The 17,500-nt window shown below is 37.6% G+C and overlaps 1 protein-coding gene across 1 annotated transcript; it reads left to right on the top strand.

Annotated features, from left to right (window-relative positions):
• The first annotated feature begins 4,916 nt into the window (after positions 1-4,916).
• On the top strand, positions 4,917-13,564 carry LOC138353115 (adenosine 3'-phospho 5'-phosphosulfate transporter 2-like). Its single transcript, XM_069305903.1, is given in 11 exon segments — positions 4,917-4,992; positions 6,035-6,204; positions 6,939-7,117; positions 7,644-7,768; positions 8,819-8,915; positions 9,088-9,253; positions 9,731-9,921; positions 11,405-11,414; positions 11,417-11,464; positions 11,467-11,584; positions 12,113-13,564. Coding segments are annotated over 9 exon segments (1,107 nt in total). The 5' UTR covers positions 4,917-4,992; positions 6,035-6,204; positions 6,939-6,946; the 3' UTR covers positions 12,294-13,564.
• The last annotated feature ends 3,936 nt before the right edge of the window (positions 13,565-17,500 follow it).

Raw genomic sequence — 17,500 nt, 5'->3', positions numbered from 1 at the left:
TTGCGTGTGGTGTGTGTGTTGCGTGTGTGTTGCGTGTGGTGTGTATGTTGCGTGTGGTGTGTGTGTTGCGTGTGGTGTGTTGCGTGACCCAGCAAGCACCACGATGAGGTATGAGTAAAACTTGCTCCCCTTGAAGGATAACTACCACCATGAATGGTGGAGCGAGTTCTTCTCACAGCACCAGTGGTAACCTCTCACCTTCCTCATTTTCCTCACAGCACCAGTGGTAACCTCATATCTTCCTCATCTTCCTCACAGCACCAGTGGTAACCTTATATCTTCCTCACAGCACCAGTGGTAACCTCATATCTTCCTCACAGCACCAGTGGTAACCTCACACCTTCCTCATCTCTCCTCACAGCACCAGTGGCAATCTCTCGTGCTTGTAAATGTAACACCATGCACACGTGCTTCTGTATGTAAACATCAAGTGCTTGTAACATAGCTTCGTGCTTTCGTGCCTATAAATGTAAACTAACACATTAGTATGTTTATGGCGGTGAAGGTGCCGAGAGGCGCCATGCAGCCAGCCACCCCTACATAATGACCTTGATAACTTCCACACTTTTTATTGAGAGTGGAGGGCGCTGGGGCTGGGCGGCCCCTCTGGGGGTCTGTATCACCTGCCCTGCAACATCTGATTGATTGTTAAGAATTGAGATTGGTCCAGGACGGACCGAAACATCGTCGTCTCTTCACTTTCTAGTGTGTGGTCTGGTCAACATCTGACTGATTGCTAACCGTGTCAGGAAAATGGTCTGCACACTCTGGCTCACTCATCAATACCTCTTCTTAATAGAACGTCGCATTTTGATGTACACTTTACTTAAGGTCAACAAAAATCGTCGTACTAGAAAATGGAATCGGCTCGCGAAAATTGACATACTGTCCCGTTTTCTGTTTTGGGTCCTCTGGTTGGTTAGGATAAGGGGCTCTTTAGTGCGACAGTGGAAATCTTATGAGGACGGGCTGCCCTATGTGATGGAAGATGAAACCAAATAAATGTTTTTTTTTTTAAATATCACAAATTTTCAATAACAAACAGACATTATATATTTTCTTTCTAAGCCAAGAAGGTAGTTGATCAGCAAGGGTTGTAGACAAGGTGTAGAAGGAGGAACTCATGGTGGAAGAAGGCTATCAGTTAATGCAGCGAACCGTAGCTCAGGTATTATCCTTCTCTCCCTCTTCCCAGGCGCCGAGACAACAGAGGGATACAGTATTTGAAATTCAAATTTCAACATGTTTATTCAGGTAAAAGTATATAAATAGAAGATGAGTTACAACATAATGTTGGATTTATATATAGAGCTAGTACATACAATACCTAAAGCCACTAATACGTACAGCGTTTCGGGCAAATCTTCCTTCACGTCCTTCACCTGCATCGCTTCTTATCAGGACAACATCTCGCTCCCCCTACAACAGGCACTAGGAACTGTCTCCAGACACGGGAGACATCTCCCGTCACGCAGGGTGCAGTCGCACCTCCACAGTCTCCAGTATCAGCTCTTGATACTGGTAATGGCTCAAAAGGGCCACCACTTCCGGGCTATTCATGCCCGTGCCACCTTTTGGATGGCTTAATCTTCATCAATCAATCAATCGTCTCCGGCCACAGTGCTCCTCAAACACCTCTAAGATGCTCAACTGATTGATTGATGAAGATTAAGCCACCCAAGAGGTGGCACGGGCATGAATAGCCCGTGCCTCTGACCTCATTTTTAGTCAAAGTTGATTTGTTTTTGTATTGAGGCTGGTATTTTCTCCCTGATTCCATGTATGACTATCCATCCTGTGAGATAGGAATATTAGAAGAACTTATAGCTAGTTTTTGATCTACACTGTGTAATCTTTCATACAGAGTAGGGTAACAGCACATTGCTGTGTATACCTAAGCTTGTTAATAAAAAAATGGGGGTGGGTGGGTTGAGTTTACACCGGCATATGGGTTGTTCTTCTGAAACCCAGATTATGTCTATCACATCACTCAACTTCACTTAATAACTATATAACTACTTAGTAGAAGTAGAAAATTTTAGCTAGGTAGAAGATTTTAGCTGTCAATAGCATTATATTGTTTTAATGGTGACACATAAACTAATATAATAGTAATAATAATTAATATAATATTAATAATAACTAATATAATAGTAATATAATTAATATAATAGAGAGAGCAGCTTCAGTTGCCTGCAGGAATGGCTCAAGACTCTTAATCATGGTGATATCAACCATGGAAAGATAGACTGGGAGAATGGGGACCCACATGGTGGTGCAGATACGTGGCGAGCTAAACTCTTGGAAGTGGCAACAAGGAACTTTCTGAGCCAGCATGTCAAGGAACCCACAAGAGTGAGAGGCAATGATGAACCAGCTAGACTCGACTTGATATTCACCCTGATTGAGTCAGAAATAAGGGAAGTCAAAGTTGAAGCCCCCATAGGAATGAGTGACCACAGTGTACTGACTGACCTTTGAGTACTTGGTGGAGGTAGGGATAACCTATCCAAGGATGGGAGTGGAGGGGAAAAGACTGAATTACCGAAGAGGAAAATATGACGAGATGAGGAACTTCCTCAGGGGAATACCATGGGAAACAGAACTTAGAGACAAGAATGTGCAGGTCATGATGGATTTTGTCACCCAAAAGTGCCAGGAAGCTGCAGACAGGTTTATCCCCGTCCAAAAGGAAAAAACGAAAAACAACAGAAAACCCATGGTTCAACCAGGAATGTAAGGTAGCAAAACAACTGAGTAAAAGAACATGGAGAAACTACAGAAATAACAGAACACCAGAGAGCAGGGAGAGATACCAGAGGGCCAGAAATGAGTACATCAGAGTGAGGAGGGAAGCAGAGAGACAGTTTGAAAATGACATTGCGAGTAAAGCCAAGACCCAACCAAAGCTGCTCCACAGCCACATCAGGAGGAAAACAGCAGTGAAGGAACAAGTGATGAAGCTGCGGAAAGGGAGAACAGATACACAGAGAATGACAAGGAGGTGTGTGAAGACTTAACAGAGATTCCAGGAGGTCTTCACAATAGAACAAGGAGAAGCCCCTGCACTAAATGAGGAGGCGGCAAACCAAGCAACCTTGGAGGAATTTGACCTCACCAGTGATGAGGTCAAAGGTGTCTGCTGGAGCTGGATGTGACAAAGGCTGTTGGGCCTGATAGAATCTCACCATGGATACTAAAGGAAGGTGCAGAAGCACTAAGTGTGCCACTCTCTATGGTGTATAACAGGTCACTGGAAACAGGAGACTTACCAGAAAGTTGGAAGACAGCTAACGTGGTCCCAATATACAAAAAGGGTGACAGGCAAGAGGCACTGAATTACAGGCCAGTTTCCTTAACTTGTATACCATGCAAGGTGATGGAGAAGATTGTGAGGAAAGGCTCGTAGAGCATCTGGAGGGAAATAACTTTGTAACGCACCACCAACATGGGTTCAGAGATGGTAAATCGTGCCTCACAGGTTTAATAGAATTTTATGACCAGGCAACGAAAATTAGGCAGGAAAGAGAAGGGTGGGCCGACTGCATTTTCCTGGATTGCCAAAAGCCTTTGACACAGTACCCCATAAAAGGCTGTTAAAAAAAGTTGGAGCAACAGGCAGGAGTAAAAGGGAAGGTGCTCCAGTGGATAAGGGAGTACTTAAGCAACAGGAAACAGCGAGTAACGGTGAGGGGGGAGACATCAGAGTGGCGAGATGTCACCAGCGGAGTCCCACAGGGCTCAGTACTTGGACCCATCCTGTTTCTAATATATGTGAACGATCTTCCAGAGGGTATAGACTCGTTCCTCTCGATGTTTGCTGATGATGCAAAAATTATGAGAAGAATCAAGACGGATGAAGATAGACAGAGACTACAGGATGACCTGGATAAACTGGAGGAATGGTCTAGAAAATGGCTGCTAAAGTTCAACTCAGGAAAGTGTAAGGTGATGAAATTAGGCGAAGGGAGCAGGAGGCTGAACACAAGGTATCATCTGGGAGGGGAAATCCTGCAAGAGTCAAATAGAGAGAAGGATCTGGGGGTTGATATCACACCGAACCTGTCCCCAGAGGCCCACATCAAAAGAATATCATCAGCGGCATATGCTAGACTGGCCAACATAAGAACTGCCTTCAGAAACTTGTGTAAGGAATCTTTCAGAACCCTGTATACCACTTATGTAAGACCAATCCTGGAGTATGCAGCTCCAGCCTGGAGTCCATACCTAGTTAAACACAAGACAAAGTTAGAGAAGATTCAGCGGTATGCCACCAGGCTCGTCCGGAACTGAGAGGATTGAGCTACGAGGAAAGGCTAAAGGAGCTGAACCTCACATCCCTGGAAAACAGAAGAGTAAGGGGAGACATGATAACCACCTACAAAATTCTCAGGGGAATTGACAGGGTGGACAAAGACAAACTCTTCAGCACGGGTGGGACACAAACAAGGGGACACAGGTGGAAACTTAGTACCCAGATGAGCCACAGAGACGTTAGAAAGATTTTTTTCAGTGTCAGAGTAGTTAATAAATGGAATGCACTAGGAAGTGATGTGGTGGAGGCTGACTCCATACACAGTACAATACAATACAATACAATTTTATTTAGGTAAGGTACATACATACAATAAATATTTACAAGGATTGTTTGACTTATAGGTATAGCTAGTACATCAGCTAGTACAGTTTCAAATGTATATATGATAGAGCCCAGTAGGCTCAGGAATCTGTACACCAGTTGATTGACAGTTGAGAGGCGGACCAAAGAGCCAAAGCTCAACCCCCGCAAGCACAATTAGGTGAGTACAATTAGGTGAGTACATAAACTGTTTACGGAACGTACAAATTTTGTGTGCGAAATGGTAAAAAAAAATCAAAACAATGTGTGTGTGCGATCCGTCTTGTGTACCAAGTGACGCATTCGTCACAACAAACCCCGGCCGTGGCACTTAGACCAAGACCATCTGACGTGGCAAGTGTGTTTTATCATGTGTGAGTATCTGCGTCTGCGTCTGCGTGCGTGTGTGTGTACATTTGAGCCTGTCATGAATGAGAGCTCATCAGACATGCTACCTGCCTTCCTAAAGATAACATAAAGTGTCTTTTTAAAAAGTAACTGATTGGAAGTTATTTGGTGACTTCGTTGGCTGTCAGAGCAACACCTGGGCAGTGACGCCTGGTGCATTTCTATTGTGTAAAATGAGCTTTATAGATCAAAAGCGGACTATAGCATCGCCGACATCACCTGTGATACATGCCGTTATAAAGCATTGTGTTTATTATTGCATGGTTAGTTATTGTAGTTAGGGTCTTGGTAGTACAGATGGTTTTGTTCTTGAATCGATCATTAATTTCATTTATTTATTTATATATACAAGAGTACTTAAATTCTTGTACAGCCACTAGCACACGTAGCGTTTCGGGCAGGTCCTTAATCCTAATTTTCCCCGGATAACGACCCGCCAAATCGTTAACTCTGTTCACCCATTTGCTCTGTTGGGTGAACAGAGACTACAGTTAAGGGCTGGTACCCAGTCAATCATCCCCGGCTAAGATACGAACCCAGGTCAAAGTGCTCGCAAAATGCCAGGTGTGTGTGTGTGTGTGTGTGTTACTTCTTTGCCACGGGGACTGCACAGTTCGAATCCCGGGCAGGGCAAAAATGGTTGGGCTTATTTCCTATCATCTAATGCCTCGGTTCACCTAGCATAAATGGGTACCAGAGTTTGTCAAATGCATAAATTGAATTATGTCTGAATGGGGAAACTGCTGCAAGTGGAGTGTCCCGGGGGACTCTGTCCTGGGAGCTCTTACTAAATGATATAAGTGCAGAATTGAACAGGTTAGATGTATATATGTGTGAGTTTAGTTGGTGTAAATAAGAACTGTCTCACCAGTAAGGTGAGGCAGTAATAAAAATAGTAATAAAACCAATAAGTGTTTTGGAGTTTTCTTCTTTCTTATGTTTTATAGTATAAGCTTTAAATAAAATTACTATTGATCTTTGGTAGTCTGAACATTTTTTTTTTTCCAGCAGCCGAATGGTTAACCCAACGGATAGAATGATGAGCACATATTCTCCTTACCATACAATGACTTGTATTACGTAACATCAAATGGAAAGTTTAGGCATCCATTGATGTCATTAAAATAAAGGTTATACCCCTTGTACATCATCTGATCAGTTATAACCAGTGTTACCAGGTGAGTTTTATTTTTTTGTCAATTGGGTAATCATTTAAGTGTATACTGTATTATGGTACAGTATACATATATTGAATGATGTTAATATTTTGATGTTTGAATAAAGGGTAATCAAATTATTTGAAATATATAAAGGATTTTGACTGTTGGATAAACTTTTCACTGCAGAGGGCAATTCAGCTGTGAATTATAATTTCCAAGGTAGTAGCAGTCATAAAACCCATCATAAAAGAAAACAACATTAAAAGAAAGTTTATAGAATTTGCAGTCATCAAATATCAATCAAATCAAATGTTTATTCAGGTAAAAGTACATACATAGGATTACTTACAAACATAATGTTGAATTTATAGATAGAGCTAGTACATACAATACCTAAGGCCACTAGTACACATAGCGTTTCGGGCAAATATTATAAATACTAAATACTGTAAAATACTGTATTATATACTCTGTTAATACTGGGCAAAATACTGTATTATACCACCACTGAACATACTCCAGGGAAATTCAATGTTATTTCTCCACTTATTAATACAATACTATACTTCAAATATATAAAATGTGACTTAAGCAATTCTTCACCTCTATGGTTTCATCCCTTCAACCTTTTCCATGTTAAAAGCACTTGCACAGTGTATCCCTCATAGACTTGAACTCTTTAAAAGGGAAACATTATATGTAAATTAAGCCTACTCACACCTTCATATGTAAGACAGTATTGTTTTTTCCAGTTGCAACTATGAGTAAGAGTAGCAGTGTTAGTGTGGCATTAGGGGAAAATGTCGTTCATCCCAAGAAGACTATTGTGTACCTGTTTGGTTTCCAAGTGTCCACTCTCCCACCTGCACCACAATTTATTCTCCTGTCGTCGGCTGTCTTTATTTTCTACATAGCATATGGATATATGCTGGTAAGTACAACTTAATTGGCACTTTAGGGTATCCGTTTTTTTTTTAAACAAAGTTCAATTTATATCTAATACTGTACTATAGTTATATAATTTGATAAGACTTTTTCTGGAATTGGTGAATACTGTAGTTTTGTATCATAAAATTTTGTTTGTAAAATAAGCTTGACTTTATTTTGTCTTTGCCCCCAATGATAAACCACTGAAGCAGGATATTACTAGCAATGTTCTTAATGTGTGGATTTCGGCATTGGTTTGTATAGTTGGACATAGAGCTAAAATTTTGATTTGGACGATGTTCATAAGTTGGATATTCAGCAGTCACAGAACCCCTGTACAAAATATTAAACTAAATTCTTGCATCATTGTTTATCAAACCTATTCTTAATGGATGATATGATATTAGGAAAAATAGAGCATCATATTTGGGTTATACAGTATTTATTGGCAGTTGGTCCTTTTTATTTTATGGCAGATATACTCTCTTTGATTTATGTAACACTTTTGGTGACTAATTTTCTCTTCTCAGGAACTGATCTTTACTTTGGAAGGGATGCAACCTCACGGCTGGTACCTAACGCTCGTGCAGTTTGCATTTTATACAGTATTTGCTCTCCTTCAGATTATTTTATCTGGTGGAACCATTGCTAAGAAGTAAGTACGTGTGTAATAATTATTCGTAATTCTCATTGGATGTGACAAATGTGTGAAGGAATATTGGTTGTTTTTATTTGTACTACAGTGTCATTATTTAAATATTCTATGTTTTTGTAACAATTTTGGTAGTATGTAGTACAGTAGTTGAAAATGGTTTTGTATATATTACATACCTTTATTACAGCTATGACAAGTTTTGACTGTGCGGCTGTTTGACAGTCAATTTTGAAATAATTTAAAACTTGCACAATACTGTACTAAAAAAGTAAAATTTGTATTCCACTTTTCACACTAGTAGTGTACAGTATAATTTTGCATAATTATTATGTAATATTCCTTGTTTGTTATGTACATTTTAAAACCTAATTATGTAAAATTCATGTAATAACATAGTTTGAAATGCATCAAAGATGTATTGTAGTTACAAATGTATGGAAGTGAGGACTGTAGGACAAATAAGAGCACATGGAAATTGATCTTAATATAGTATAAAAGTTAAAAAAAAATTACTTTGCTTCAATGAATCATTGTCATATCTTTTAAATACTTGAGTAAAGTTATGTTTCCAGGGTTGACTTAAAGCACTAATTATCTTGAATTTAAAGACAGTCCTTTTGATTATATCTATAATCTATATACTGGATCTATATATATATTCCTGGCATTCCTCCTATTTTTTCTTAAAATCTTCCTCAAACTATTACAATATTCAATTTGGTTGTGCACATAGAACTTAAGTCTGCTCTACGTGTAGACTTATGCACCGTTTCTCATATTTTAATGAATCAATGCTTGCTTTTTATGGGATATTGTGTTAGCATAGTTAGCATTTTATTGGTTTATTGGCTTAAGATACACAATAACAATTTTTTTTTAAATGTTAGGCCAACCCAGCATTTAATATTCACTAATAAGGTACCCCTAATACAAAATTTTGTTCTTTGGTCTGGAGTATATCTCGTGTAGAACTAAATAATAAAATACTACTTGTGTACTGCAAATCTTACATGTTCAGTATCAGTTCAGATTGTATTAATTCTCTTGCAGAATACCTTTGAGAACCTACGTAATAATTGCTATACTAACTGTTGGCACAATGGGTTTCTCAAATTCGTCTGTTGGGTATCTAAACTATCCTACCCAGGTATGATAAAACTACTAAAGTTTTACAAATTGCTTGAAATTAATAGGAATTGGCTTTCATAAATATATGACTTCTCTAATTATTTACATGTAATAATCAACTTAGTTAATTTATAATTCAGTTCTTGCCTTTAATGGCCATATACTATATAAGATTTATTATTTTTCTTTAGGTTATATTCAAATCTTGCAAGTTGATACCGGTGATGATTGGCTCAATATTAATTCTTGGGAAAAGATATTCCTTTGCCGAAGTGGTGTCCTGTCTATGTATGAGTACAGGATTGATCTGGTTCACACTCGCAGACTCGACAGTTCAGCCAGATTTTTCTCTGACTGGTAAGTGACTTTCTTATACTTTTACTTATTTCTCCGTGCAATATACAAGATATTTCACCAAATAAATCTTTTGGTCATATTGGTCTTGGTTTAAAAGTCATTCCACTTTAAAAATTAATTTTGACAAGTTAATTTTTATTTTGTTACATGACATGTCTCTAGGAGGAATCATTTTGAGTATGTAATTATCCATGAGAAAATGGACATGCTTGACTTGCTTCTTGGTCTTCAACGAAGCCTTGTAACACAAATTTTGTCTTCTATATTATATTAATTATTGTGCATATTTGTATGTTCCTTGTGAAAATATAATGACCCAATTTTATTTATCAGAGAATAATTGTACACGTCAGTATTCATTCTCCCACATCACTACAGTACTGTATTGCATCATCCAATATGTGTTTCCCAAATATATTTAAATCCTTCATAAAAGTATGTGCGAGTCACTTCCATACGTATTTTATTACTTTCCAGGTGTAGTGCTAGTAAGTCTAGCATTGGTATGTGATGCTATCATTGGGAATGTTCAGGAGGGAGCCATAAAAAAATACAACGAGGACGCAACACATGTAGTCCTCTACTCCTATAGTATTGGCTTCTTCTTGATTTTTATTGGTCTTTTATTAATTGACCAGTTGGTGCCTGCCATCTCCTTTGCCTCTCAGGTGAGAAAGCGACATGTACATGCCTTCATTTTTAAAGTGTTTTTGTGATGTTGACGAGAGCAATTTTAAAATAGATATAATAGAGGTGCAGTTATAGGTGGTTGTCAAGTGGAATGTATTGAAGGAAATAGTTGTTGAAGCCAATTCCATCCACAACATTATGAAAAATATGATGAAAACTTTAATCTTTAATGTTGAAAGAGGCTATTAGTATGTCAGGTGTAAATGGGCAGGTGGGGGGGTGGGGGGCATAAAGAGCAAGAACTCGCTCCCCTGTTGTCACTTACAGGCAAGCACTGATAAGTAACCATAGGGATATAAAAGCATAAGAATCTACATAAAATCTGACACATAGGTAATCCCCTTTTTATGTCAACCATTTCTATTCATATCTAGCTTTTACATTCAAAAGTCTACTGATTCATGACACATTTCAGGGAGTTTGCTTCTATGATGATATAGAGCAACTTGTTCCATAGATCTGCAACATTATTTCTGAGCCAGTGTTTGCCTGATCCTGTTATAAATTGAAATTATCTAACTTGAATGCATTGATCTGTGTTCTAACTTGCGTTTATATTTTTAGTACACAATTTTATGTACCCATCATTATGTTAAATAATTTAATATAATTCTAAATCTTAATCATGTCTCTGCTTCACCCTGTGCTTTTCTCTAGTGTAAATTGAATTTTCCATTCTCTTCTAGGGAAGTTTCCTAATTCCTGGAAGTAGTTTAATTATCCTTTGCGTTATTTTTCCGGAGAAGTTACATCCATTCTATATATTAAAATAGCCAAAACTGTAATGCATAATGAAATATGTTATGACAGTGGATGTTAAGTCACAGAGCCTGCTAGTAAATAGTGTACCGGGTGGACCATATTTGCCATGGTTACAGAATGAGAGAGGTACTGTTCTTTTCTGAACATTTCCTTCAATCATCACTCAATTTTTTAATATATCAAAATAGTTGGAATTGACTTTTCATCTCAACCCAACTTGACTATAATTTTTCTGTTATTTTCTGTTGCATCTGATTTTCCCAGTCTTAAGACTGGTACATTATCCTCTCAGTGCATCTGGACTTTTATTGTACAGGGTTCCATCCAAGCATTGTTTTACTGTATGTGTATTTCTGTGCCAAGTAGGAAAGTTTTTTTCTATCCTGATTTTTGTTCCAGGAAAGGTTAACAAATTGAATTTATGGAATATTTTTCTTTCAGTTTGTAAAAATAATTTTCATACATGTTAAGTTCATTTCATACCTGTTTTTCTTAAATATGTAGTGTACCCATTTCTTACTTTCATGGGGTGAGGAGGCATTAACCCAGAAAAAGATGAAGATTATTGTTTATTCATGATATCATTCACAATGCATATTATCAGGATAAACACCATCACATTCCAGCACTCATCCAAAGCAACAAAATTACCATAGAAGATGGATGAATTAGATGTAAAAAGATATATATTTTGAACAGTTTCCGTGGGAATGTATGGTCGTGCTGTGTTGCTCTCTGCTGCAGGGTTCTGTGGGGTGCAGGGGTGCTGACTTTGGTAACCCTCTACGGAGCACTGATTGCTGTCACCGTCACCACCTGCCGCAAGGCCCTCACCATATGCTTATCTTTCCTTCTCTTCAGTAAACCATTTACCATACAGTAAGTTACAAGACTTGAAAGATAATGTTGAAGAGCACTGGTCATATTTATATTTCATTGAAATTTTGCCTAAAAATACATGAAGTTACTAAAAACCAAGTTAAGAATAATAATACAGTAAGTCAGAATTTATTTTTATGAAACAGATGCTAGCTTACTAAATATAACTGCACAGTCATTTGTTGTTATTAGTGAAAAGATTAGAAAAAAAAGTATATAATATTACTAATGAAAAACATTCATGTATGTTTCCTAATGATAAACAAAATCATTTTTTTTGTTTGCTGACCCAAAATATTCATCTTGATAAAACAAACATGAAAAAGTTCTTTAATGTTGTAAAACCTGTTAATTTATATTGTGTGAAACTTTGTAAAAAAAAAATCAGTTGAAAAATGTGTGTATGTATGTATGTATATATGTATATATATATAAAATAAATAAAATAGGGTTTGAGATTTTGAATTTTCCTGCGAGATAATGAGATAATTTTGTAACTTTGGTCTTCTATAATTTTTCTTGTTGCAGATATGTGTGGGGTGGATTGCTAGTTGTTGCTGGGATATATTTAAATATCTATGGGAAGAAAAGCAAGAGCTCTACGCCCTTCTTAGTATCCATTCAGCAGATGTACATGCAGATTCAGCAGCATCTTGCTCCAAAAATTAGCAAAATTAGTGAAGGTGACAATTCCACTTTCAACGTGTGAATGGTTTTAAATTTTTGGTTTCCTTTGCATTTCTTTTTCTTGGCACTTTTCAATCACAATTTTTATCTGAAAAATTTTGGGCACAAAATAATATGGATTTATGGAGTTTATAATGGGTATTGATATTTAATGTTGATTATGGTGGATGGATGTATTGGGTGTAACTTGTATTTAAATACATTTGGAATAAATTAGAATGTGTGGAATAAATTGATGTTCACATTTAATCATAATTTGCTGTGTTTGAATGTTAATAACTGAAGGATAACCAAAGTTAAACTTATAATTTAAAAATTAAAATGTGAGCTAGAATTACTGTAATTGATTGGATGTGTATTTGTCAATAGTGAATGCTTAGGTCATCCTTTTTTCGTCTGAATGACAGTGCTTGGTTCAACAGCATTCTGATTCTATGATGTTGCTGCCGTCATTTATAAAAAAAATTGCTTTATCTGCCTGATTTTTAAATGTATATGAGGTTGTGTAATTAGATAGCCATGTAACAAGGTGCTTAGTTACCAAAATATGCTTTGAATTAGTTAAGATTTATTATTTATACAGAATGGGGCTTCACTATTCAATATAACCTCCAAATCTGGAGGTTTTATCAAGAAAATTTCCAAGGAACATTCAGTACAAACTTTCCTATTGGATCGTCTCTCCAAGATCCAGATTGTGAGTTTTCGCTGTGAGGTCCAAATTTACGCTGTATGATATGTTTTAGCTGATTATATTTATAAATATTTTTATTATTTTTGTGATTTTAGTAGTAAATACTTGCTAACAAATATTATATTTTTGTTTAGGCTATTTTGCTGAAGTTATTCTGTAGTATAATTGGTACAATACAATAAGTGTATGTGACTTTTCTTTACTACCCACGTTTGACATGTCCACACCGTGTTCAAAAGTTTCTGACATAAGGGAGGAAGCTGTATGCTGCCTTTATAGATTTAGAAATAGCGTATAACTGGATTGATCTTGAAGCATTATATTGTGGGAGGTTTTAAAGATCTATAGCCAGATTAAAAAAAATTTAAGAGCAGGAAAATAATTTTACGTGAATAGCACAGCACGAGTTATTAAAAGGGGGGGAAATGAGACAAGGTTTTAATTCTGGCCAAGGACGACAAAATGGAATATATAGATCAATCTACTTTGCTGAAAACTATGACATCCTGGGGGTCAAATATGCTTGGGTGGCATATCATACTTCCTCCTGCCTACAGTATTATAACGTCGTTACACATAAGATTGATCGCCTTCATTAAGGTTAGCAGAAGACAGCTATTATCATAATTTTCTTCAGAAAATCATTCTCTCTATTATTCGTATTTAAATATACTCGAAGACGGGTAATATTATTTATATACTGTAATTAAATTTGGTAAATTTCTAAAATGGGCAAAATATCTTGAAAACATGCTGTTGTCCAGATCACTTCTGGAACGATATATCCAGAGTCTGGATGTACCACTCTACTTTAGAATTATATAAATTATATATATACATTTTTTTTATAATTTAACTGCTACTTATATGCATAATTGTTGTTAATTATTTATAGTAATTATTCAGTATTTTGTGATAAACTTATATTAAAAAAGATAGGCATGTATTGATAAACAAGCATGTTTAGTTATTATTGTAATATAATTTCAAATAACTGACCTGGGAATGGTGAAGATATATATGTGTAAATATTTTAATTTTAAAAATAATTGCATAACTTTGTACTCATTTAGTGTAGGGAACATGTAAGACATTTCTGAGCTAGCTTCCTCAGTTGCTTCCCAACCCATTTACCCATATGATCTACTCAGACCACAAACACATCCCCAGGCTCTGTCAACCTGCTTGCGCACGCGCGCGCACACGGATTTATGCTAATGGTTTTGCCATGTAAATTGAAGGGGAGAGTCAGTGGAGACATTTCTATCCATCATCGAACAACCAACTAGCTCTAGTTTAAAAGAGTAAATAATAATGTTTAGTCCTTGCCCTTTGCTGCATTCCTGCAAGTGGAACCTTGGATTCAAAGGAAAACATATCACTTTGCTAATTACTGAATAGATAACTATCCCCGACTGCTACTGGATGGCAACATGTTAAAATGTCAGTTGGGTCTGGGAAGATGGCTGCCTTAACCTGCTGCCTAGTGTCCACCCGCTTGGCACGCAGCTTTATGGAGACCCAGTTCGATTTTCTACTATTTGCTCTGGCTACCCAGTTCCTTGTGTGTTTTATAACTTTTTAGTTTCAGCTTTGTTTAGAATTCCATTCTCTGATGCTGTTTGGCCTTTCACCGTTTCTTCTCCTGAGTGGGTCTGCTGCTGTGGCAGTGTCTTGGAATTTATCAGTCTAAGCTTGGAACTTGGCACATCATTATACAGACTTATATCGTCTCCTTGTGTGATTATGTGACAGTGCTCCAAACAAATTCACTTGCTGGGGATAAAGTGGGAATTTTGTTTGGTTTTCTTTTGGCAGCAGGCAGTTCCCGTTGAGCCTCTTGGCTGTTGATTGGTTTTGGTTAGAACTGGCTGAGTTTCTCTTGCATATATCAAAGGCTTTTTTCTCAGTCCTTACCAGTTAAGAGATTTAGTTCCTGAGACTAGATAAATCTTCAATGACCTGTGACTTTGCTGGTTAGGGCAGTATAGCATTTCTCTGGCTCCAAGTCTGATTGTCCTGTTTTACAGTTTGCAGGAGGTGGTATCAAGTTCTTTGATCCCAACGGTAACCTTTGCTTCCTCTGATAGTGCTTTTGCTGGGTACAGGGAACTTTCACACTTGCGTGTGACCATTGTCAGATGTGGACTGCATTTTTTTATTCTTTATTTTTTAACTTCCTTTCTGCTCTGTAACTTGTGATGCTATTGATCTGATGAGCTGCATTACTAAGAATATTGATGCTGGGAGGCCCTGTGTTGTCCTCTGCCTCTCTGGCAGCTAACATATATCTTTGGGGAGACTGTTGAATCGTTGGTGCTTAATACTAGTCTCTCTACAAGGCTCGCAAGAATGCTGTGTACCTACGGAATTTGTATGTCAATCAACTTCCCCTTCCCAGTCTTCCCCACTGACTGGAGTCTCTAAATGCCTTAGGCTCTTGGTCACACAGGAGTAAATGGATTTTAGGTTAGAAGACTGATCTTGATGTTCCCACCTCAGTTTACATGGTAGAACCATTAGCAAAGCTTTCTGTCAGAGAGGACAGTCAAGAGAAGCTGCCATGTTTTGTGGTTTTGGGATATCATTTGGGAACAGGGCTCAGGGAGTAACTGAGTGATTGCTTAGAAAATAGTTTCAGTATTCCCAAATTTCCAATTTTTTGTACTGTATATATTGTTTATTTAGAGTTTAAACTCTCAGGTATGATGGCATTTGAGATCGCATTATAAAGTTCTGTACTGTATGTAGCATTCTGTAATTTGTTTCATGATTGCTTTATCAATAACAACAATAGCGGCTTACCTATAGGAGCTGTCGAGCTTCAGGATCCCCCCCCCCCATCCCTTCCAGACACACTGCCAGGTTGTATGACTTCATGAATCTCACACTAGAATAATAAGTTAATTACAGATTTGTCTTAAAAGTATTTATGTTGTTTTCAATATATTTTAACTGAATTTTGACAATTTTCATTATGAGACAAATAGAGGTTTTCATGCTGTATGATAGTGTAGGATTTATTGGCGCTACATCTGGCAACGTGACGCAGTCCTCCATTCTATTTTTCCATAAAGCACCACTGAATAAGTCATAATGACACTTTTTTGTTTAAATATATTTTTGGAAAGTTCCATGCTATTCTTATGATAGCAGGTAGCCAGTCTTTGTTGTATTCATCCAATTTTGGCTTCTGCACATCTTGGCTTCTCTGATCATTCTTGTTACAATAAGTACAGTAATATCATTTAATGTAGGCACAGCTCATCTGTGTAGTTTGGTGTTGGTGGGATCTGTGATTCATCTTAGCCTTAAATTGCATGTATATGTATATCTATATACAGTACTTTATACTTAATGGCATCGAACAATCTATGATCAAGCCTCTGCTTAATTTATTTATTTGTAATAAAGCTGCATGCCATGTATTTAAGTGGGGAATATATTATTTAAAATATAAGCCATTTACATGAATACAAATTACTAATGGATCCAATATGAATGATGGATTTAGTACCCCACTACTTACTGTACATCATCCGAGTCTCCACATGGTCATGGTACAGGAAGTGGTTTTGGTGCATCAGTGGTTCATTAGTGATTAGTGACCTTGACTACAACCCAAGTCAGGTTGTAGTCAAGGTCACCCCTTGACAGCCTTCTTGTACTCGCCTAGTTGTGCTTGTGGGGGGGGGTTGAGCCTTGATTCTTTGGCAAGCCCCAGTGACTGGTGGTGGAGGGATATCTGGACAATTAGCAGTCTTAGATTCAAGATGCCTTAACTTGTACTCACCTAGTTGTGTTCTGGCTCTTTCCCGCGTCTGTAGTTCGTCAGGTCCCCCTTCCCCCTTCTCTCTGGTATCCGAGAAGAATAATTTAATAATGCCCTGCTTCACTTTTTCTCTCTTCTGGCTTAATCAACTTATCACCTGCCCACATTTTGGATGGTCACCATATCCTTGCTTTATCAGGTGGTATTAGATCAGTCTTTGCTTGACGTGTGTAGGGATGTCTCAACTTTACCTATGTGGTTTATGCAGTGGGACAGGTGTGGCTGGAGAACTTGTACCACTTCCTACGCTGGTTGATCCTTTGCTGGATCTAGGACTGTGTAGTGCATGTACCATGTGACTGACTACCTGTTGTTGATTCCGAGGATCAACATCCCGGCGGCCCAGTCTCTGACCAGGCTGTTCAATGCTGCTGCTTCCAGCATAACGTATGAGTCATAGCCTGGTTGATTATGTATCCTTCAAGGTGCTTGTTGAAAGGTCTTGGGCTTTTGATGTTGATTGAATTATCTCTCGGCATGCCTATTGCACCTCTACTTTTCACTGGGGCTGTTTTGTATATCCTGCCATGGCCTCTGGTCTCGCATGGTGTTATTTGTGTGTGTGTGTAGATTTGGATTCAGTCCTAATATTTTCCAAGTGTAAATTATTATGTATCTTTTCTGCCTACACTCTTAGGGAATGCAAATTAAAACATTTAGGTAGTCCAAATGTTTTAGATGTTTTATTATTGTCAGTGTGTGT

The sequence above is a fragment of the Procambarus clarkii genome, chromosome 56 (assembly GCF_040958095.1).
Source record: "Procambarus clarkii isolate CNS0578487 chromosome 56, FALCON_Pclarkii_2.0, whole genome shotgun sequence".
NCBI classification, from domain to species: Eukaryota; Metazoa; Arthropoda; class Malacostraca; order Decapoda; family Cambaridae; genus Procambarus; species Procambarus clarkii.
The sequence above is the reverse complement of the archived record's forward strand: the minus strand, read 5'-3'. Positions and strand labels throughout refer to the sequence as shown.